This window comes from Oculina patagonica, chromosome 1 (genome assembly GCF_052425735.1).
Source record: "Oculina patagonica isolate OP01 chromosome 1, crgOcupat, whole genome shotgun sequence".
NCBI classification, from domain to species: domain Eukaryota; kingdom Metazoa; phylum Cnidaria; class Anthozoa; order Scleractinia; family Oculinidae; genus Oculina; species Oculina patagonica.
This window is the reverse complement of record NC_135758.1, coordinates 18,820,826-18,844,372: the sequence shown is the minus strand read 5'-3', so window position 1 is coordinate 18,844,372 and position 23,547 is coordinate 18,820,826. Positions and strand designations below refer to the sequence as shown.

Sequence of the window (23,547 nt, the reverse complement as noted above, 5' to 3'; positions counted from 1 at the left end):
TGCGCCCAGGGATTTTCAGATCTACCAAATTTTGTCAAGCCTTACCAAACTTCAAAGGCGCCGTCGTCCTGCCTCGGAGCAGGACAAATTTTTCTCAAGCGTCAAAACTGACAGATTTTCAATTAACATGACTTAATCTTAAAGGAGAAGTTCACTCCAGAATGGCCATTTATTTTCTTTACGCCAATAAAAAGTTTACGCAAAGATATGTTATTCGCCAAAATTTCAGCCTCCAACGTTCGCTATAACCCTACGAAATTTTTCCCAAAACTCGAGAACTGAACGCCGCCATCTTGGAGCTGGTAATGTATTCGTGACGTCAAAGAACTCAGCCTGAAGTTTGGCGGGAAAATTTTTATTGTCAAAACTCCTTGTTTTTTGTATTTTTTTAACTCTGTTTGAGCAAAATGGAGGTGCACAAACGGGCATTTTGACAAACAAAAGCCACTACGAAGAAACAAGGAGTTTCGAGTATTTAAATTTTTCCGTCAAAATTCAGGCTGGCTCGGGGGGCAGGGTGACCCTGGGTGGAGGGTCACTCGCTTTGAAGATAGGGTGACCCTTGGGAGCGAGCCAACTTTTTTCCATATAAACAGTTTGGTTATTTTTGCCTCGCCTACCAGGGACAAGTTGACACATACGAGGCATGCGCAAATGTTGTAATCGGCCAAAACAACATCGAAGTCGACGGTAAATTTGTCCAAAGTGGTCTTCGTCGATGTTTCAGCGTTCCTGATTTTAGAAAAGGCCGCCATAATAGATATTTCAAAATAACTCTCGCCAGTCTTTTGAACCGAGAGGGCCAAGTTTTGGCTCGGTCAACAGGGACAAGTTTCTCATATAAACGCTCGGGGGAGCGGGTAACCCTCCTACCAGGGACAACTCTACTCCATATATACAGGCCCTCAGGTTTGTTATGTGCGACTAAACAATAGATGGAAGCCTGCGCTATCCAAATTGTTATCATTATTTATTATAAAAGATACTATGAGGTGGACAATGATATTTTGTGACCATAGGCTCTAGTTAATTATAAAAATCGTTTTACATGGCTATAGAAAATCATGAAAACTTTTGACTTATCACACTTACTTTTGATCAGTTTATCTTTAAAATCACTGTCCCCTTTAAAGTCTTTAAAGAACAAATGATACGCAATTGCTAGCAGTGGAAATAGGTACCACGTGACCTAACGAACCAAAGCCCACAAGGTGCATGCTACCAGCATGATGACGCTGACCGCCGGTACTGCAGACTCATTGCAGAGGTCAGTGGAGCAGCAGGATGAATCGCACGTCATGTTTTGGCCTTTGAGATCCTGGCTTGTATAGGATTTGCACGATTCGAAGTTATCCTTGGCGTAATCGCAGAGCATCTCTTTGTTGCAGCCTCTAGCAAACGACTTCATTTCAAAGCCCATAGAGGGCGGTATTATGACGGTCATGTTGATACAGACTGTCATATCCGACTCGCAGTGCTGTACCTTTTGGTGCTTGGCACAGTCATCCCAACTAGTGGAACTGATACAGTAGAAACACCTCAAGGCGTGCGCTAAAAATGTACAAATCGTGTCAGTCATTAAACCCATCAACATTTCCTAAAGGGTGGTTTTCACTTAACCTGCGTAGCAGGCGCCTGTGGATGTTGTTTTCTGGCGCGCGTATGGGAAACGCGAAAGACGCGCAAACGGTCACGCAGGGGAAAATGGGAGAAGGCTCCGTCCGCTCGCGTGGACTTCTCGACACCTCACGCCCTTCGTAATTTTTTCATAAATCTCTACAAGGCGCCTGCTACGCAAGCAAGTTTTCACTGGGCGTATAAGCGCAAGCGCAAGCACAAGCATAAGCGCATAAAAAGGAACATACCCATTCTTATGCTCTCTTCACTAGGAATAAACACAAGCGGTAATCATAGATTAGTGAAATGCGTTCGAATAGGTAACCTAGCGGCCTGGGCCCAGTTGTCAGTAGAGTGGATTATGTCACTATTTTCATAAATCGCTTTCTTACGAAGAAACCATTTGGGGTCAGGGTCATTGTAAAATCTCAGTGAACTCAGTACTTCCTTGCGGCGGTTTGTGTGAAAAGAAAATTAAATCGCAAGTTGTTAGGTTCATTTTTACTTTGTCTTGAGCCGGTTAAATAAAGATAGAATCCATAAAAAGATATTGTTGTTGATACAGGGAGAACAAGCCTACTGCAATAAACAGCTTTTTTAGTTCACGCATTTGCGTTCAAATGGGAGGCGCAGGGGCCTAATGGTTAGCGCACCGGACTCGGGAGCGGACGTTCCGGGTTCGAGCGGTGGCCGGGGGCACTGCGTTGTGTTCCTGGGCAAGCACTGAACTCTCATAGTGTAATACCGTAAAATTCCGGTTATAAGCCCCCCCCCGGTTATAAGCCCATTTACCTGAAAACAAAAAAATACATCCGATTATAAGCCCCCCCCGGATATAAGCCCCCCTCTACCGGATTACAGTACTGAACAGGGCTAAATGTTGCTTTCTTATGCGTTTTAACTTAAAAACATATTTAGATCAACACTCCCGACGCTCGTTTCGAAACGTTTTTTTTATCCGCTTATAAGCCCTCCCGGATATAAGCCCCTCCGCTTATAAGCCCACCCAAAAACCCTTACGAAGTTGTATAAGCCCAGGGCTTATAACCGGAATTCTACGGTATTCTACCCTGGGTATTGCTATTAATGACATGGTAATAAGTTATGGAGAATCGCTCTGGCCTGGGACAAGCCCAAGACCAGGCGAGGACAGAAGCTGAGGGGGTCAACCCGACTTACTCGATTGGGGGGAGGGTGGGTAGCCAAATCCTCCACTTTCGCGGCCTCGAGTAGAGTGATGGGGTAGAGCACATGTAACCTCGAAAATTATATATATAGAAAATAAGAACCTGTTTTCAAATTTTAGGCTAAATAGGTTCTTATAAAAATGGTATCTAATTTGCAAATTTTAGCCTAACAGGTTCTTAAATGTTAGGTTCTTACTCGCGGGTTTTTACTGTACCACGAACCGACAACTCGATAACAGGAATAGGTTGAGTTCTCCTGACTTCGAACGCAATAAGCGTAAGCACAAGAAAACAAAATTGTTTCTTCAGCTCGTTCTTATTCTCATTCGTACTAAGGACAGCCCAAGAAGGATGAATGTATTCGTTCTTATGCGCTTATGCTTGTGTGGGTCTGGAAGGGTGTGCTGGAATCTCAGTTGTTTTCGGCGATTTTCAGCTCTCACTTAAAATTCCAGCCCATTTCTTAGATGTCAGCAAATTTTGCAGATTTCAGATCGCAGCTCTCAGTTATAACCCTCGCTTATGCATTTGATAATGCGCAGTGAAAACAAGTCTTAACATGCAGAGGACAATGTGTTTTTATAAAACTTTATAACTTCTTCTGAGTCAGTACAGCAAGAAACCATTTATGCTATCGTCACATACTCCTTTGTAAAATTCCTGTGTAAAACATAAAACGGAGTACAGCGAGAAACCAAGCCTGAAATTTCATTTCTTGCTCGAAGGACATGCTACCTAATCAGTGAATTAAGACTGTAAATATCAGAGGTCATATAAAACAGGAGCACTTTAGCTTATAATTTCCCAGATTCCTAAAACTGCTTGCTGCACCCAAGCTTTGCCTTGCCTACAAATGAGATTCAACTGGCTTTTGGCACTGCTGGCCGCACGCTGACATTAGAAAAGCGACCTCGGTACATAAGCTTCAAGGTCCTTGTTAAATTCCCGGATCATCTTGGTCTTTGATCTTGCTTTACGTCGAAATTCTCAAACCCGGTTATGTACATAAATTTGCAGTGGCATTACCACAATGTGGATCTTCATCCACTGTTCCCGATCGAATTGGAATTTAAAAGGGTTGGTTTTCGGGGAGGGAGAAAACCGGAGCACCCAGAAAATACCCTCGGAGCAAGGACGAGAACCAACAACAAACTCAACCCACATATGACGCCGGGTGACCCGGGTCCGAGAATCGAACCCGGGCCAAGCGGGCGCTCTAATCACTGCACCATCCCTGCTTCCCCCAAAATACTTAAAGAATAACGGATACCAACCTGAATGTATGCACAGCAACAAGGTAAGAACCAAATAATATTTCATCTTGTCCGATCTTGAATTAGCCTCCTTCTGATTATCCGGGTGCACGCCTTGACGCTCTTTGGGATTGTCACGGGATCGCGTCTCTCCACTGTAGGATTGTGTATTGTGTAATAGAAACTTATTTTTAAATGTAAATGACAACTTAGAGATAAACTTACATATCCGGTGTATGAGTAGCCGATTTAGTTGTCACGAAACACCAAAAGCTTAACCAGCTCAAACCCCCGGGGTGAGGGGGGGTACTCGACATATAAATTTCGGGTAGGGAGGTGCAGCCCGGTTAAGACACGAACCTCTGATTTTCACCTCACTGGCATTATTGTAATCGTAAATTACGCTAATTATCAATGCCGAAATCAACGTAAGTCAGCAATACGCAAGAATCTGTGAAAATTCGGCTTGTGGCTAAGTTTGTATAAATTTACACCTCTACAGGCATATCAGCCTACCCTGTTTGACATTGGTCCATGCAAAGATACCCCATTCACGACAAAAAAAGCCTGAAAACCATACCCTATCGGGCCGCACGTCCCCGTTAAGCCCTAATAAGGGACTAAAGGGAGTGCCCCACCGGGCTCAAAACCTTTTCTGAAATCAGGGCTTTCGGCTACCCAAGCTCGATTCTTTGCCTTTCTTTTCTTTTCTTTTCGATCAAGTTCTTTGTCGAGCGATTTGCACTTAAATTTACTGCCAAAAATTAGGGAAAATCTCGCACGCGCCGTCTTGGTGGTGTGGTTGATTCCACACGTACGAGGTAGTGAGATTTCTTACATGTCTAAACGTCACGCCACAAAAGGCAGGACGACGTTGCCCCTGGGTGTCCTGTGATGCTCGCCAAGTCTGCAGTGAGTCATGGGTAAAAATAATTTCATCACACAAGATGGCGTCCATGAACGACCGCCAAAAATCAGTCGAGGACAAAAAACAGGAACTTCTTCGTCGCATTGCGGAGAAAAAGAAAAATGAACAGAGTAAAGCACCACCACTGCCCTCCTCTAGCGAAGGAAATACACAAAAGGCTTCGAGGACGGGTGTAATGTTTGCAAACGATGGCAATTTCTTAGCTCGCTTTCAAGCCATGCAACAACAGCAGACACCTGGTTCTTCGAGTTCAGCGACCACAAGCACAGACTCCCGTCCGACTGTCAGCATGAAGTTGACAACAGTTAAAAGATCGACGCCTGTTAAACCAGTCTCAGCCAGACCGGACGTTTTTGAGGCTCCAGAAGACTTTGAGGAAAATGGTAATTTCATTTTGAATTCGAAGCTTCTGATCTTAGGTAGAGGTCCGATTTATTGCCAAACGCCCTTTATGTTTGGTGTAATTTTGATCCCGCTAAATGCTAGAAAATGTTCTGATGAGCGGTATAATTAAGTTCCCCCACCAGAGGATAAAGAAATTCTCGACAGCATTGAAGTCCTGGCCGCCAGGGTGGTGCGAGGAGGGGATCAAGTTGAACGTACTGCCATACAGGACAACGTGAACAACCCAAATTATAGGTAAGTTGTGGTGGATTTAACAGATTTAACAAAGCGACTACATGTTTCCATGATCTACACTCATAAACCATAGAAATGATGTCATAAAATGTTCAAAACTCAAGTGAAACTCAAGTGGTTTCACTTCAAAGTGTTGCCATTTTATGGTGTCGTTTCTATGGTCTATTTAACAAATAGATTCCATTTTGCCGTGCGTCTGTTCAGTTATAGATCACAGATGACGTCAAAATGTGGTATGAACAAAAGAAGTGGCCCACGAGCCGAAGGCGAGTGGGTCACTGATGTTCATACGACATTTTGACGTCTTCTGTGATCTATAACTGAACAGACCCACGGCAAAATTGAATCTATTTGTTTTATATAGTAAAACACTGATTTGGACTATGAACTCTGATCACGCGCGCGAGTCACACCACCACGTGACGACATCTATGCGTCTGTACTCTAATAGATTATAAGTAAGAACCAATCAAAATGCGCGTAGAATTCAGGTTATTATATAAAAGAGTTTATACCATGCCATAGAAAATACAGGCAATCAGAATACAGGAAAGACATTGTATATTCAATGGTATTCAACCCAACCTTCGCATCTTGCGCTGCGATCTTATTCTTGACGAAATTTAGTAAGCGTATTTTCTATGGTGTGGTATAAAATAGTTACAAAACACTTTCTCGTGGTATACTTATGGGTCAGAGGCTGTTGTGAGTGTCTTGTTGACAAATACACGCACGGACTGGCCGCACAATGAAAAAGAAATTTTCAATACTGCACGAGGCGTCACCTCGTGCAGTATTGAAAATATTGAGTTCATTGTGAGGCCAGCAAGTGCGTCTATTTGTCAACAAAACACGAACGGACAGACTCTAACCCTTTCAATATACAATCTGAGTACACTGCCAGCGATCATCGACTTAACAAACTTATAACAATAATGTTAAAATAAGAAGTGTAGTAGTACATAATTACACGGGATTAGATGGTTTTGGAAAAGTGGCAACAATTTCTCAAGGTTTTCAAAATTTGCCTTATATTGCGTTACAGGCTACGTATATAGTAAAATTGGGGGAAGTGCCGTCATTTACATCTACTATTGGTCTATCTATTCTTGAATTGTTTTGAGTTAACATATTTTTGAAAGTATGCTTAAAATTTTCAGCTTGACGCAAAAAATTGGTCCGAAGGCCTGCGTGAGCAGGTGTGAGATCATAGTTTTCGACCTGCAGGCGCGAGACTCACACATAAGGGATGAGAACTGCCAAGTATAGTCTGTTCACATGAACAGAAAAAAATGAAGTCAGACAGTACAATTCTACATCTGGATTTCCAAGCTTGATCAATAATAAAAAAAAACAACTGCTTCATGTTTACATACCCTGATACAAACTGCAGGGTCCGAAATTGCGCCTTCCTGGTCGCCAATGCGACTAAATATTGAGAGCTGGCGACCAGAATTTCACAACTGATCGCCCACTGGCGACTGAGTTGCTTTGTAAGAGTATTCAGAGAAATTGATTAAAAATAAAATTCGGAGCCGTTTTTTAACAATTTATTGACTCACTTTTTATCTTAGTGATGTCCTTGTGATAACACTGAAGTAAATTTCTCGCTACATAATGTATAAACTCCCCAAAAGCTCAGCCAACAGCTGCGATCAACACGATTCGAACATTGCAAGCCGCCATGTTGTTTTCCTCAGCGGTTTTCCCCATGACACTATTGCGGGCGCGCCCAGACATGTGCTTTCTTTCGCATGCAATGGTCCATGCAATGAATATTCATTCTGGCGATGTCATGTCCGCGGACACGCTGAAATATTTCCGTCATTTACTTGAAACTGGTAAGGCTACAGATGCAAAAAACTTTGTGGAAGATTTAGATATTTCCAATTACATGCCAGGCTACTAAGCTACGACGTTCCACGAACGCAACACGTTCCTGTTGTCACTGTGTTGAATGAAAAACTACCTGTCGAAATATGTCAGAAAGTTGGTGGAAATGATGTTTTTTATATTATTAAAGAGCGGAATGTTTGGGTAAGACTGTAAAGTATTTTCCGTTTAAATGTTAGAGAGTTAACATTCGATAAAGAAGACTTTTTAAGACTCTACTTATAGGCGGGTACAGCATTTCTTTGAGTGATTGTCATCGTTGTTTTGTGGTATAAGTAAGCTGTTTTTGAGCATATGAATGGCCAAAAATACACAAGAAGAACAAGTGTTTCGTCTTTTAAGTGTAAAAGGAAAGTCAATCGAAAAACATTGGCGACCAGAAGTTGCCATCTGGCGACTAAAACTTTCGGTCCGGTCGCCAGGTGGCGCCGATGTAAAAAATTTAATTTCGGACCCTGAACTGTAACACTATTTTTTAGTTAAATATAGGATTTGTTTAAACCCATGCCATAGACAAAGGTTGGGTTATGTATGAGTTCTCCCAACCTGACACTTGTGGTAGCTTCAGGGTAAAACCCAGTATGCTATATAAATGAATGTTTTGATTTGATGCAACCATAGAGATGGAAGCAGGGGAAACTGGGTTAATCGGGACAGACCCTTTTCCCTTTCTGTTTTGTAATTTTATTTTATTTTTTGGCTGGTAAGTTTGATCAATAATAACTTATCACCAGCTATTGTTTCCATCCCTTCATCATATGGAATCTTCTCTCCATCAGTCATGATAACTGCAGCAATCACAGCAATCCTTGTGACTAAAATTTAATGTTTGATAGCTGAGGAGGAGTTCAGTGCTATTACAGTGATCGTAGCGCCTGTATTAAAACCAACATACTGATAAGTACGATCAATGGGAGTACAGGATAGGGTACATTTTTGTCAAAGTTAATGAAGAGGGTTTGGGGAAACCGTAAGTACGTGTACGTAGGTAAGAGCCCGGGGGGGGGGGGGGGGTACTCCCATAAATTTCGGATAGGGGTGTGCCGCCAAGGTTCTTAAACCCTGACCCTATTTAAGGATAAAAAAAGCAAAAATTGATACCCTTTTTAGGGCCCTAAACCGAAAAATGACACCCTATTCAAGGCGAGGAGAAGCGTTCCGTGACGACCCAAATAACGGCTATCCGCGCACGGCAAGACACAAATCTTTATAAAATCGCTTTTCTAATACCAGAACAGAAAATTCAGTTTTAAGATATCTTTTTTTCGTTTAGCTGGGCGTTTATTTTAGCTAATAGAATTTACGTACCCTATCTAAGGATCACACCGGGAACACATTGCCAAAAGGAGCAAAAATGATACCCTATTTAAGGACCGAGAACCTCAAAAACCATACCCTATCGGGCGGCACATACCTATATAGGCCACATATGGGAGTACCCCCCCCCCCCCCCGGGGGGTAAGAGTAAAGAGTACCTTAGTCAGCAGGTATTTCTGGAAGTAATGTCACAGGGCAGGGTTGTTTATCAAGTAAAGTGTGGTTGCATGCCTGCAGAGGTTGCTGTATCAAGTGTTGCATTTGCAAGGGTTGCAAAAATGCAAAAATCCATTAAATGGCCACACAAGTATTTCAAAGATATCTGAAGAATGTCATTGGAAATATATACAGAAGGAAGGACAAAAGTTAATGAATGAAACAAGTGTGCAAACAAATTAATTGATTTTGTCACAGCAAAGTTAGTTAATATCTTAATGATCTTTTAATAATTTATTTGATTTAGTAATAGTTATAAGCCACTGAATCAGCTTAGAAGGTGTTTTAGTTTATTGTTAAGGTACTAGATACATGTAGTATTCACAAAGATCACTTTATCAACATATATTAAATTATATTAATTTCCCTTGCACAGCTTCTTGTTTGATGTCAGCAGTCAAGATCACGTATACTACAAGAAACTTGTAAAATGTTTGAGGGGTGATGGACAAGGAGCCAACACTAAAAGTGAAAAAAGTGAATCAAGTACAAGTGCTGGAACCCAAAAGAGAAAGCGAAAGAGTAGGTGGGATCCAGACCCTCCAAAATCAGCAACAGCATCATTGTCTGGCGGCGACGCAGCAGTTGCTGCAGCATTGGCTGTAGCAGCAGAGATTGAACACAGTATTCCAATGAGTAACAAGGAGGAAGAGGAGCGACAGAAACAGATCAAAGAACAGCAAGAGGTAAATTGATTTGTTCATTTATCAGGGCTGCAAATAACAATCGGTCATCGGACATTGGCTGAACAAAAAAAATTTGCTCTTTTCCAACGAAATCCCAAGTGTGGTCAGACATGATATCCGGACAATATTTGGATAGTAAATCATTTTATGGCAACGATGATTACTACTAAATAACAGAAGTGCAAAGAGATCGCTAGCAAAGTGATAGCTCGGTTATTTTAAAGAAATAAAATTCATACAACCTTTTGTTTTTGGTGATGTCCGACCAATTTTGTTTTGTCCAACCAAGATGTTGTCTTGGTAAGACAGATGCCCTTTCAAGTGAAAACAATTATTTGCAGCACTGATTTACCATCATTTCTTTCCATGTGGGATTTCTGTCATCAACTTCCAATCTTGTCATTTACACTGTTAGCAATATAAATTTGTAATAGACCCATTGAAGTCCATTGATGTCTTTGCCTATAACCTCTTGCTTACACACTTACTTTCAAGTTTGCTCACTTGCTCAGTCACTTGCTTGCTTATGCGCCCTTCTTGTTAATGCCTACTTGCTTACTTTCTTTCTTACTTACCGGTAAATGTGCATGTACTTACTCACCTGCTTGATTTCTTGCTTGCTTAGTCACCTTTTGCTTGTTGACTTTGCTTGCTTACTCACTCACTTGCTTCCTTGTTTGCTGCTTGCTTACTTACTTTGCTTCCTTGCCTGCTCACTTGCTTCGTTGTTGGTCTGCTTGCTTACTTACTTTGCCTCCTTGCTTGCTTAATTATGACTCGCTTGCTTATAATCTGCATGCTTACTTGGTTGCTCACTACAAGTGCTGCAATGCTTATCAGTTTTCTTTTCCTACCCTCACCCTTTTCTCACTGTTCAGTCCTACTTGATAATACCAAACCTAATCCATCAATGGTGCAACTTTGAAAAGGAGGGGGATCTACTTACCGGTAAAATGTTTATATATGATAAAAACGTGCTTGCTTGCTGTGTCATTTTGATGTAATAACACATTACATTACTTGCTTAGTACAGTGAAACATCCAGTACACCGTTCTTTGTTCTAGATTCAAGAAATGTACAAGAGAATATTAGCCCAGCGTGCAGCTTATCAGGTTGGTTCAGCTGTAAAAAGAGACAGTGATAAACCAAAGTATGAGTATGATTCAGACGAAGATACAGAGGGAGGCACATGGGAACATAAAAAAAGAAAGAAAGAGATGAGGAAAACACTAGGTTGGTGACTGATTGTATTTAGAAGAAATGAAAGCTTCAGTTTCTATGACTTTGTACTGAGACAGGCTTAATACAGATGTTGTAGTTTAAAATTAATTTTATGTCAAAATGACTTCAAACCCAGTTTGATTTGTATTTTTCTTGTTTAAGGATCGTGGAAATAAATCTGGAATGAAGGAAAATACAAGTCAAACCAGTTTGAATTAATTTTGTCCTGAAATTCATTTAAACTACAACACAGACAATATCAAGTTGTCTTATAAAAAAAGACCAAATGTATGTTTTCATCTATGTCATCATCATAAATAAATAAATAATAATAGTGGTAATTATTCTTAGGCAGGAGGCTCTGCTCACCAAAGTGGTTTGTAGGGAGCTCCTGAAATAAAATTAATAGAATCAAAAGTAAATTAATTATTGATTAATTATTATTATTGTAATGTATCTAATGTAGGGTATGGTATTGTAAAATATTTTAATTTCTTAGTTTCTTCTGAACCACTGTATTTCTTTCTTTGTTTTGCTGACTTAATTTACTTGGCCTGTCCCGTAGTTATTTTATTTGTGTATTTGTTTATTTTGATTGATTGATTGATTGATAATTAAAATTTTAGCAGAATTTGAGCTTTTATTCTGGCACTTATTTTTTCCCAGATAAAGCCCAAGAACTCACTGTAAAAGGTAAAGGGAAGCATCACATTGGTGACTTCCTTCCTCCAGAGGAACTAAAGAAGTTTTCAGCTAAAGTTAAAGCTGTGAAAGGAGAGACCTCATTGGATAGCTTTGATTTTTCTGACTATGCTGAGCACAAGATAAAAGAGGATAACATCGGGTACAAGATGCTGAAACAGGCAGGCTGGCAGGAAGGAATGGGACTTGGATCTCAGGGACAAGGAATCACAGCACCTGTGGACAAGTATAAAATGGATTTTGTTAATTGCTGACTTTTCTGTGCTAATTGTAATCGTACAATAATGCTAGCTGATTGGATGAGTACGGTTGACTGTTTAAACTAATAATGCTTTGCTCATACAAATATAAAAAGCCTTCAATTTAAGTGTCAATGCATTTAGTACTGTTGTGCTAACTGAGGGCACTGTAAATAAACAAACATATTTTAAACAGAGCAGAAACTTTTAAAAATCCCATCTGGCAAGAGGCTAACCAGTTGGCTATTTACAAAGCATCACTCACTGCCCAGTGTACCCACTGACAGGTAGGGCAGCATTTACAAAGCATAGAGGAGTTGAATTCAGGACCACCAAACACAAATCCATCTAGTAGCAGGGAGGAAGATTTGGACCTAGGACTTCTGTATTACAAGTCCGGTGTCCTAACCACTAGGCCATGCTGCCTCCACAAACAAATGTTACTAAGGGTTTTTTAAGTCTCAAATGATTCATTTGCACACTGAAAGTCCTTGAAATGTGAAACTGGTGTTTCACTCATTAAAATTTACAATTTTAATCATTTTAAAATAAATCTCACTCTAAAATTATAATGATTTACCTTATTATAGGAAACTAACGATACATGTTATTAACGCAATTTCAAAAATTCGCGTTAATTTTATTGACGTTAACTTTTCTACTATAAGGATTTAACCAGAACTTTTCTTAAATTCGCGTTAATTTTATTACGCGGAAATTTTGTTCGCGTTGTTAAAATGTTTCGTTATATTCCTATAATAAGATATTTCAGGAGTTTATGTTTGAAAGGTTTTTAAATGTCCTTGAACATTACAAAGAAGGTTACAAATCTTGGGCAAATTGCTTTGCGTTAATGCATGTTTATTTTGTCAATGCTAGGGGTCGAGGTCCTGATGATATTGGTGGTCTGGGTGAAGAGAAGCCTGGGGAAATACAGCAAGAAGATGACGAGTTTGACTTGTATCGTAAAAGAATGATGTTAGCATACAGATTTAGACCCAATCCACTGGTAAGACAAACTTTTTTCTTTTTTTTTTCTCATTGGAGTTTAACATGTGAATTGAACTTGATAAGTAACATTTACCAATAACATCCCATTACAGTAGCTATTCTCTAAAATATGGCATTCCCTAGTGAGCAATGAATTTGATTTGCCCTGCTTGTTATCTTAGAATGCCATGTGACACCTTGTCTTAAAAACTTATCTGGAATCCTTTGGATCACAGTGAAATGAGGAAAATTGGGCCAGCACTATGACTTGCTACGGTTCTCTTGTTTCTCTGCAGCCATCAATGCTAAAAATAATGATTGCTGACCAAGAAGCACCTTGACCAACCGTATTCTGCATTTAGCTCTTGATAATGTATACAGTGACTTAACACATTTTGGTATTCCATCTACATGTACTGTACAGCTTACTTGAACTTACAAGTTTATGTTGTTCTTTCTCTTTCAGAATAATCCTAGAAGACCATACTACTAGACCAGGAAGATCTCTGTCTCACAAAAAAGACACTTGTGTACAGTATAATATTATTATGAAGGAATTAAATTGTATTGAAACATATTTACATTATTCTGAATAAGTAGAGCTGGACAGAACACGTCCATAATACATTGGACAGTGGATTACAGTGGACACATACTTAAGGAACATCTTACCTCACTGGAAACTAAAAAGTGTATTGGGATCTACGCCTGCGTGTTTATCGTCATTGTCATCTCTGTGCTACCGTGTCGGGCTGAGTTAGGTCTCGGTTCAAGTCTAGCCATTTTCCTTGCATTGTATTCTTGAACAAGACACTATACTCTCACAGTGCCTATCAAATGTGAACCCGCAGTGGACTTGTTGCTAAGCTAGGAAGAGGGTTTTTCCTTTTACTTTGGAACACTTGGTTGATACAGTCAACTCTCTCTAAAACGGACACCTTCGGGACCGGCTCCAATTGTCTGTCTTAGAGAGGTGTCCGTCTTATAGGGAGTTTAGTTGCAGTAAAATGACTGAAAAACGGCATGGACGGGACCAACACCAGGTGTCCGTCTTATAGAGGTGTCCGTTAAAAGAGAGTTGACTGTAATCAGATCAACTTGAAGTTGATTAAAGTAGATTGACGTTTCGAGCGTTAGCCCTTCGTCAGAGTAATTATTTTGGTTATTTAGTGCAGGACTAACTCAACTTGAGTTAATAATTTAAATTTAATTAGTCCGAGTCATACATGTGTGTTTCTTCTGATGAAGGGCTAACTTTTAGAACACCAGGGCCCAGTTGTTTAAACGATGGATAACGCTAGATAAATCACTATCAAGTAGAAAGGTATTAACAACATCGACTATTTTACAAATTATTAGATGGCAAGCTCGAGGTTTCAAAAGGCAAAGCCCCATGTCAACCAGTAAACGTTAATAGAAACCGAGAGCGAACCGTCTAATTGTTTTAACATGACCCACAGATCGATATGTTCAACAAAAGATTCAGGGAAAGTGGCCTATTTATAGTTTTGCTTTGTGATTTCGGCAATTTTGCTTGCGCACGCTCCCAGGGCTGTCTATCAAAAATTGACAGCCCTTGCGTAGCCAATCAGATTGCCTAATAGTCAGTCACTGGGTTATGCTTCAGTGTAGTGAGCTACTGAGTATAGAATCCATTACAGTGTATGGTATCCAGTGAATAGTGATTTACCCGGTTGGTAGCATTATTCATGATTATCTACCCTTTAAATAACATGGCCATGTTTCTTTTAAACAACTGTGGCAGAAAGACACATGTTGCCCCAAGTTATATTTTTAAACTATACTTTGGAAATATGCAGTCCCGCCACGCTCTCTTTCCGTTTTTTTTTTTTTTTTGGTTTTCTTCCTCCTCACTTCAGTTCTCGTTACAAAAGGCTGATAGCATGCTTACTCATTGTCTTTGCCAAGAGTACCGAAAGTACGATTTTTGCTATATTTTTGAAATTAGAATGATCTGACCCAAACCCTGAAAAAGCTACTAGACAAAAATTATCAGTTACTATAGTAACTAAACACTGACTAATTCCATTGTTTTGTTATGTAAGTTTGGAGTTTGAATGTTTAGTGTTTAGATGTTTCGCGGGTTAAAAATCACCAAGGACAAAAAGCAATTTTGGACAAAAAGCAATTTTGGACAAAAAGCAATTTTAATTGCTTTTTGTCCTTGGTGAAAGCAATTAGTGCCACATCAAAGTATTGCTTAGAAGGTTTCATTTTAATGGTCGCAGAAACACAGAGTAAAAACGTTAAGACTGGTTAACACTAGCGACGGTGTCAGAGTCGTAAGAGCGCTTACGAACTAGTGAAAATCAAAAATCGGAATCATAAGCAAAGTCATAAGCACGACGGAATCGGAGTCAGAAGAATCAGAACGTTTCCATTTTCTTCAGATTCCGATTTGGACTCCGTCGCTCAGGGACGGACCATTATTTTCTTGGAGGGGGGGGGGATGAAAAATTTTCCTCTGCAAACTTTTTTTTAGTTTATGCATCTCTGCAAACATTTTTTTACGAAATTCTTACTATTTTTTGTTGTACATATCGTGTTTGCAAATAATTTATTTTGTCTTTCCAGGCCCTGCAAACAATTTTTTTCAATATTTTTCATCCCCCCACCCCTCCAAAAAAATAATGGTCCGTCACTTATGATCCAGTGAAAACTAGATTGTCGGAGTCGCAAGCAGAAGTGGAAGAAAGAACCAATGGCAGTGCTAGTTCTCACGCCTTCTGAGTGTTTCCTTTCTGTTTGCGACTAGATCACTAGATCATAACCGACCGAGTCATAAGTCGAACTCTGCTTACGACTCCGTCGATTTGATATTCGCGACCTTCAGATTTGACTACGAGTACGGGATCGAGTACGAGTACGACTTTGGAATTTCGACACAATTGTATCCCCCAAGCTATAACTCTTCCCTTTTGCTGACTAACACATAAATAATTGTTAAGGATAAGATTGGTGTGATAAGTGATTATAGGAGGCACACAAATTTGGTTTGAAAACTCGTACTCGTACTCAATCTCGTACTCGTAGCCCAATCTGAAGGTCGCTATTCACTAGATCGTAACAGTGCGCTTCTGATTACGACACTGTCTTCGACTCTGTCGCTATAGTGAAAACCAGCCTTAAGAGACACCTTACATAACTGGTCATTATATCTTAAATTTTTGAAATACCGCGTTTTATTATATGTCTACAATAGTACGCGCGCTCTGATTGGTTGCTGAGCGGGCATTATTTTCTTGTAATGACCGGGCATTATGAAACTTTTTCTCGGCTCGACGGTTTTTTGAGTTGAGAGTAAAAGCTACTAGCAAGGGGGCAAAAAACAACAAAATATAACTATCTTTTCAATAACTGAAAGAAAAATATAAGCATACCGATACTTCTTTAGTATGAGCGACGAAGAGAGCCACAGAGAGCGAGTTTTACCTCCAGTGTTTTTCCCTTGATTATACTCTTTTTTTGAATAGTGCTTAAAGGCCATATAATAAATAACTTATTAACCTCGTCCGTTCGGCCATTACAGGGGAATCTCAGACCTCGACCTTGATGTATTGACCGTTCAGCCATTCTGCTGGAAATCGATCTTTCCAAGTGACTGTGAACAATGGTTTCAAGCCAAGGCTGGGGTGGACAAATTTCTTAAACCTCGTGTATTTTTGTGCACCCCACCCTCGGCTTTAATCCATTGTTCATAGTTACTAGAGCGGGTGTGAGAAAGGTCTAGTTGAAAGTAATTTCTTTCCGACACTGATTAACAGCGCCACAGGATCAGTTTTTCAGATTGTATCACTAAAGATTATTAAAATATCAAAAATATATCAGCTCGTGTTCTTTGTAAGATGCTAGTTGTAAAAATTCTCGAGGGAGAGGATCAGAGGTGTAGTCACATCCCAACTCAATTCCAGTCCATGGAGGATTTCCTGCGGGTGCTTAACTAGAGTACCCGCAGTTTCTATTTCTCACTAGACCATCGGGATTGGCCACCATAGTTTTCATTAAAATTGTGAAATTTAAATCTCTGCCCAAAAGGAATAAAATGTTGACGGAAGTTTAAAACTTGTGTCGGCTTTGCTACTTCGTTTGACCCAAATTTTCACGATTTGGCAACCCATCAACAAGTTGATTGAAAGGCGTTCGTTGATAAGACAACTTACTGTGGTAAACCGTTTTTCAATCAGCGTACGGCAAGTCTCTTCGTAGGACAAGTTGTAGCAGTGAAGTAACTTTTGCTTCTTCCGTGCATCTTTTGTCTGCGCAACGCTAGTCTGAACGATAGTAAGTCTGAATGTTGTTTTGTGTTTCACAACTTGCGACTGCGCGTAGCCATGGAAACAGTGACACCAATACACGTCACAGTAGGTGCGTGATAACGCGCGCTACTAAGAAGAATAACAATATGTAAAAAAGACCAGAAAATTAATCAAGTTTGATCGACACACAAGTCTATTTTGGATAATATTAAAAAAATCCTGCACAAATGATACAAAATATTTCAAAGTGTAGTTGTTGTGGTTCACATTCTCCAAAACCTCAGAATTGGTCACTTCTTGCTGTTGATTTGAGGACACTAGAAATGTACGAAAACACTTTTTAACCCTTTGCACCGAGAAGTTCTCTTTGCCATTGCTATGACATTTTTGGTTTTCTCGAAATCCATCGTTAACTGAATCTGAAATGAATGCTCAAAAATATTTTGCGCTTTCCTTTATATTAAAAAAAGTTTAAAGAAACTGTTCAAATCTATTGCGAAATTGTAGAAAACCTATTAACGTATTTGCATTTCAATAAATAAACATCAATCTACAAAGAATTCCGACACATTGAAATAAATAAATAAATAATTTCTTCTGTATGGAATTCGGCAGTATAAATTTGCGTTATTCCAATGTAAATCATTTTAAATTAATCCTCTGCACTTCTCGGGCAGCTGTTAATGTGAGTTTTCTTGACATCATAATGAAGCGTGTCTCTGAAATTAAGAAAAACGCATTTGTTTAGTCTAACAGTTTAAAATGATTTAAACAACTTCTAAATTTGTAAATTATTTAGAAACAGCCTACTCGAGCGTCTAAAGAACACTTTTACCATCAGGCGTTGAAAATAAACTTATAAGATGCATCTTGGTAAAAATAAAGGTGCTTTAGAATTATTGGGAAATATTATATGCTCTTACATAGTTTTTCAGAAGTAGTCAGCAACAAGATTAATGGTAGTGCTTTATATTGCAGTCGAAATTTAGAGAAGAAAACGAGCTAAGAAAAATGATTTGGGCTCTTTTTCTTTAATTCTACTTACGTTGTTACTGTATATGTGTAATTTATAAAAGTTGAACGATAATGTAGTGTACCAAATTTGTGTGATAATGTGAAATCTAATGTGGTGTATTCGAAAATTGTAAACTGTAACTGGTGTCTGTGTTTTTTCTAAAAATAAGAAAATTTATTTATCCTAAGAGCAAAATTGTCAAAGAACTAGTTGTTGCTTCACAGAAGAAATTATCTACCCGTATTGAGTCGGAACATGTCATGGGTATCCATAACATTTCAGACATGTTCGTGACCGACCTACGACAGGCAACTTTGGGGCGTTTTTCGGTTATTCTGCATAACTTAAAGTTATCTGTTTTCTGTTGAGATGATAGATCATCTTGTTAAACATCCAACCTTGATCTAAACATCTGTAGGAGAAAGACAATATATATTTCACATCAGATGAGTGCTACACAGTGTGTTACATGTAACTTTCGTTTTGAATTACGTCTGCATTTGAGCCTTGTGCTCCATCAGGCCGGTGTCCCAGCGGATTTCGATCCCTGACATTTTGAACATCCCAAGTGGATTTGGACTCCCCCCGTCCGTCCTATACCACACCTCCCGCTTCTGTCATTAATTTTCAAACAAGAGTGAAATTTACTCAAGAGAGAGGCAACTGAAATCGAAAAAGCCAATGGATTTAATAAAACGCTTGCAGCCAAATTACACTAGTTAATGCAATGTACTTCTGTGGCATACTGCAACATATCCCATCCGATTTAAGTGGACCTTTGATTTTTCGGCCTGAGTACACAGTAAAGCAAGGCATAAATCCTTATTTATTACACGACTAAGGCGGTCCGAGGGCGAATAACTAAATCAGCCAATCAGATTACTTTATTTCCGCTCCCGCGAGGGCCGATATTTTCCAAGTATCGGACCGGGTTTTGTCCCGAATGATCCCGCGCTAATTCCCGCGCGATTTAGCGCAAGATTTTTGTCTATCAAATCAAAGATGGCGGAAAGTACGGACGATATTTTCCGTAAAAATCACTGCAAAACTCCTGAATGGATAAGAGAACCAGAAATGCCCTCCTTCGACCTTCAAATTCAAGAATTTCTTGAGTTTTCTACTAACGGTGAACAAGCAGAAATGACGGAATGCTCACCTACAAGCGAAACTTTGCAACGAAATGATAACAACAGCCATCAGGCCATCCCCTTTTTTTTCTCTGTTTAACGTCGTTCGACCGACCCAGATTTTCGCGTTTTCAAAAAAAAAAAAAAAAATTTATACAGAAGGTATAGAAGGCAATGACACATTATTTTAGATAATGTTTCATCCTTTTTACGCTGTTCTTGTTTGAGTTTAACCACGACGTCGATTTTTCCTTCCTCCATTGCCGCCATGTTGACTTTGTAACCATGTCTTCTTGTTTCCAGGCTCCACGGACATTATGCTGAGGTACCGGGCCTCCTAGTTCCAGACTCCTTATCAACTTTTTTTTTTTAATTTTTTTTTTTTAATTCCGACCGACCGACCCAAAATCAGAAAACACATACGACGATAAACGAAAAAAAAAAAGGGGATGGCCTACAGTGAAATTGAATGCGAAGTCATTAATGATAGCCAAGAGCTAGAAGATTTTATTTCTGCGCAAAGGTCAAGCAATACAGTCAAGAAAACGAAGTCCGATATGAGAGCCCTTCAGCGTTTTTGTTCCAGTATTAACGAAACGAGAGAGCTGGAAAAAATGACATCGTCTGAACTTGACAAATTACTGTCAAAATTCTTCAAGGATGTAAGAAAAGAAAATGGCGCAGAGTACGAGCCAAGCTCGCTGACCTCTTTTCAACGAAGCTTCCAACGCTATTTTACAGAGAAAAAGTTACCTTTCAACATATTTGAAGATGAAACGTTTTCCCGTTGCCGTCAGGTCCTTGCTGCTAAACGAAAGAGCCTTGTCCAGAGCGGTCGCGGTAACAAGCCAAACGCAGCACGGGAGTTGACCGTAGAAGAGCAAGATAAGCTCTTTGAAAGCGGCCAGTTTGGAGACCACGATCCCCTAGTCCTCCAAAGGACCCTTTGGTGGTTCCTTTCATTGCATTTTGGTTTCCGGGCCAGAGATGAATCGAGAAAGCTGTGCTGGGGGATGTTTTACTGCAAAAAGATGCTGAAACAGGTCGAGAGCTTCTTGTTTGGCGAACGGAGAGAGGGTCAAAAACCCGCCAAGGAAACACTGAAAATGGCCATAAAAGACCTTTCTCGCCCAAGCTGTTTGCAACTGGCGATTCTAGATGTCCGGTGAAATTTTACAAAGCATTCGCAAACCACAGGCCTGAGGACATGAAGAAACCCGAAGACCCGTTTTACCTGGCAGTGAAGCACAAAAGGAAATCCGACGACAACATCTGGTATTTGCGTACACCACTGGGCAAAAATCAGCTTGGAAAGTTTATGTCAGATGCAGTTTCTGCTGCTGGCCTCCAGTCAGGTGAAAAGAAGCTCACAAATCACAGTGTCAGGAAAACCAGCATCGGTCGTTTGCTCGACGGCAATTTTCCTGAAAACTACGTGATGCAGCTGAGTGGTCACAAAAATATCCAAAGTTTAAGCTCGTACAAATCTGCTTCCTTGGGCCACCAACGCCAGATGTCAGACACACTCAGTGGACGAAAAGAGCCAGAAAATGCCAGTACCAGTGATATCAATTCTTCCATTCAGGACAGTGCAACCTCCGTGAGCTGTTCATCGAGCTCGAACGCCCTCGAAGGTGTTTTTGCAGGTGCAAATATTTCCTCTATATCAGGATGCACTTTTCAAGTCATGACAGGGCCCGTTCAGTTTGTAAACCAACCAGCTGCAAAGCGGCCAAGAAGAATCATGATCGAAAGCGACGACGAAGATTAATCCTGCTCAAACTTTCCAGTGCCAGCCACCGCGTGTTTTGAGTGACGCGTTTATGACAAATAATTTTTTTCAGCTCTGAAGTTTGACTAATTTTCCTTTAAGTTTCAAGTCTCGAAGTGATTTCGATTACAATACATTCAATGTTCAGTTTGTTAGATGTCATTTTTTCCTCGTTTACTGAGCACTTTTCATAGAACAGAGCTAAGTTTTAGACTTTGTGAAAATTGAAATTAGTTGAACTGGTTGAATGAAATGACAAGCTGGCCGCTTTTTGACAGTTGACAGTTTCTGCCACCGTTGACAGCGAAATTTATAAGAGCAAATCTTATTGGTTAAATAAAAGCAACTTAAATTGATTCCAGCATTGTGACGGCTTACTCGTGAAAACAACACGTCACCGTGAAACCGCTACATCGGAGTTTTTATTGCTTTGAAGATGAAATGACCTTAAACACAGACATAATTATAACTCCTTTAGCGCGCGTAAAAGTTTTGCCGCACATTGTTTTCCACGACATATACCGGGAAGCAATTCTCACTACACAAAGTTTTCAGTCGTGTAATAAATCTCTTATTAACCAAGCTTGCTCGGGACCGTACTGGGCGAATATTGGCCCTCGGTCTTTTTTGTACGGACCTCGCTGCGCTCGATCCGTACTGTCAAGACCTCGGGCCAATATTCGCCCAGTACGGCCCTCGCGCTTGGTTAATAAGATATATATATTTAGGGTATAGTGTACTATGTCAGTGAGATATTTACGGTATACCTTGGTATACCGTGAATACTACATGCATGAAAATACGGTAAAAATATATTGAAAATCAAACGCGTTAACATCCCCAGTGTGGGTCCTTCAGCTTACAAATAAGTGACGACAAACAGAGTTTGATACGTTTTACCTGTAAATTTGTCCATGTTGTTGGACTTCTCTCCACCGTCTCTTCCACCATTTTGATCCTGCTCATTAATGGGAGGTCAGGAATTCTACAACCTGCTGGTAAATGCTTGAAAGTTTGGATCATCTAACCTATTTAGCTGGAGTAGAAGATCACTCAAGTATTGAGACAAATAAAAATACAAATAGCAGCAATTTGGGGATTTGAAATTCCCATGCACAGCCATTTTGAATCATGTGACATTACATGGTTGTCTATTATTGGCATCATTGGGCAGGTGAAAGTTGGGAGAGTACTAGGCTCCTGTACAGACCTTCTTTTGCCTCATCACACAATCTTTTGGTGACGACCCAAGGCTCGAAAAAAAATTGAATTCTACCTTGCCCGTGGGTCAAGTAACTCTCAAATTTTGCTTGCCCAGGCACTTTTCTCTCTTGCCCAGATTCCCAATTTCAAAATCGTTGTTTTAGAAATTAAGGACGTTCGCGCCAAAATTTTCTACTCGATAGATTTCTTTAATTTTTTTGTTGCGGTCAGCTAATGAGTTACTTGTGTCAGAAATGCAAAAAAAAGTTGGGGTCACCCAGCCTAGTACCCAGGCGTTCCCTTCCCGCTTATCGATTTGGCGCGAAATTTCGTGACGCCAACCCGTTCCCAGGCCCTTACGTGGACCTCGCGCTCGCCCGAGAGAGGAGGAGAACGCCTAGGAACTAGGCTGGGGGTCACCGACTTCGTTTCATACAATCTCGAGCCCAGAGTGTGCCCCGGCTCTCCGGTCCGTCAGCGGTTGGTCAGCGGTAGGGTCGCCGGTACACACTCTGGGAAACTGAAATGAATTTCTCTTCTTCTATTGGTCCTCGCAGAACAATAGAAATCAACACGAAAGTCTGAAAATCTTCCCGGAAGTAAACCAAACCGGAAACCCTGGAAAACATTTTTTGTTTTCCATGATCAAATGTTCAGAAGTATCACCTTAATTTTGTAAAACACCTAAGAATCGATAAGAACTCGTGATATGCCGCTAAATAAATGAAGTATTATCTAATTATCTCTAATTATCTTCTCCTTGAACTCGAAAGATACCATAAATAAAAAAAGGATTTCCTTTAAACGTCAATTCTGAACCGAGTTTTAACACAACAACGGCGGCATCACCAAGGTAAGGTCAATTGAAAACTCAATTTATAGTTAACTTACAAATCTCGCTAGAACTACTGTTTTCATTCAAATCTCCGTTTTGGTTGAAAAACTGAATATCGCAGACAGTGCTCGATTCAAAATAATAACTAATAACACAGAATTTGAACATTACGCGTTGTTGTTTTGCTGAAGAAAAAGAATTGTACAATTATGTGCACGTGAATTGTGTGCACGTGCTGAGTCGCCGAAATTCTAATTACACCTTTTGAATAGCGTTGACCGGTGTGGCCTTTTCGTCTTTATTAATATTTATACCGCCATTCGACGAGGAAAAAATTATTTGCTCGAAAACATGCAACCTATCCTGAAAAGTTGCGCTGTCACCGAGAAGCCTCCGAAATATACGAATGTCGCCAAACAAAATTTTTCAC

General features: G+C 40.1%; 2 protein-coding genes across 2 annotated transcripts; both read left to right on the top strand.

Moving 5' to 3' along the window:
- The first annotated feature begins 4,965 nt into the window (after window positions 1-4,965).
- Window positions 4,966-16,083, top strand: LOC144660678 (uncharacterized). Its single transcript, XM_078521379.1, has 7 exons — window positions 4,966-5,368; window positions 5,501-5,624; window positions 9,427-9,736; window positions 10,802-10,970; window positions 11,625-11,886; window positions 12,779-12,908; window positions 13,356-16,083. Exons 1-7 carry the CDS (start codon window positions 5,005-5,007, stop codon window positions 13,380-13,382), a joined length of 1,386 nt encoding a protein of 461 aa, XP_078377505.1. The 5' UTR covers window positions 4,966-5,004; the 3' UTR covers window positions 13,383-16,083.
- A 3,674-nt stretch (window positions 16,084-19,757) lies between these two features.
- On the top strand, window positions 19,758-20,477 carry LOC144645372 (uncharacterized protein KIAA1958-like). The gene has a single exon (XM_078504940.1). It carries the CDS (start codon window positions 19,758-19,760, stop codon window positions 20,475-20,477), a length of 720 nt encoding a protein of 239 aa, XP_078361066.1.
- The last annotated feature ends 3,070 nt before the right edge of the window (window positions 20,478-23,547 follow it).

Coding starts and splice junctions, on each gene's coding strand:
- LOC144660678 (XM_078521379.1), top strand. CDS start 5,005: ATGGCGTCCATGAACGACCGCCAAAAATCAGTCGAGGACAAAAAACAG. Junction 5,625..9,426: donor GTGAACAACCCAAATTATAG/GTAAGTTGTGGT, acceptor TCCCTTGCACAG/CTTCTTGTTTGATGTCAGCA. Junction 11,887..12,778: donor ATCACAGCACCTGTGGACAA/GTATAAAATGGA, acceptor TGTCAATGCTAG/GGGTCGAGGTCCTGATGATA.
- LOC144645372 (XM_078504940.1), top strand. CDS start 19,758: ATGGCCTACAGTGAAATTGAATGCGAAGTCATTAATGATAGCCAAGAG.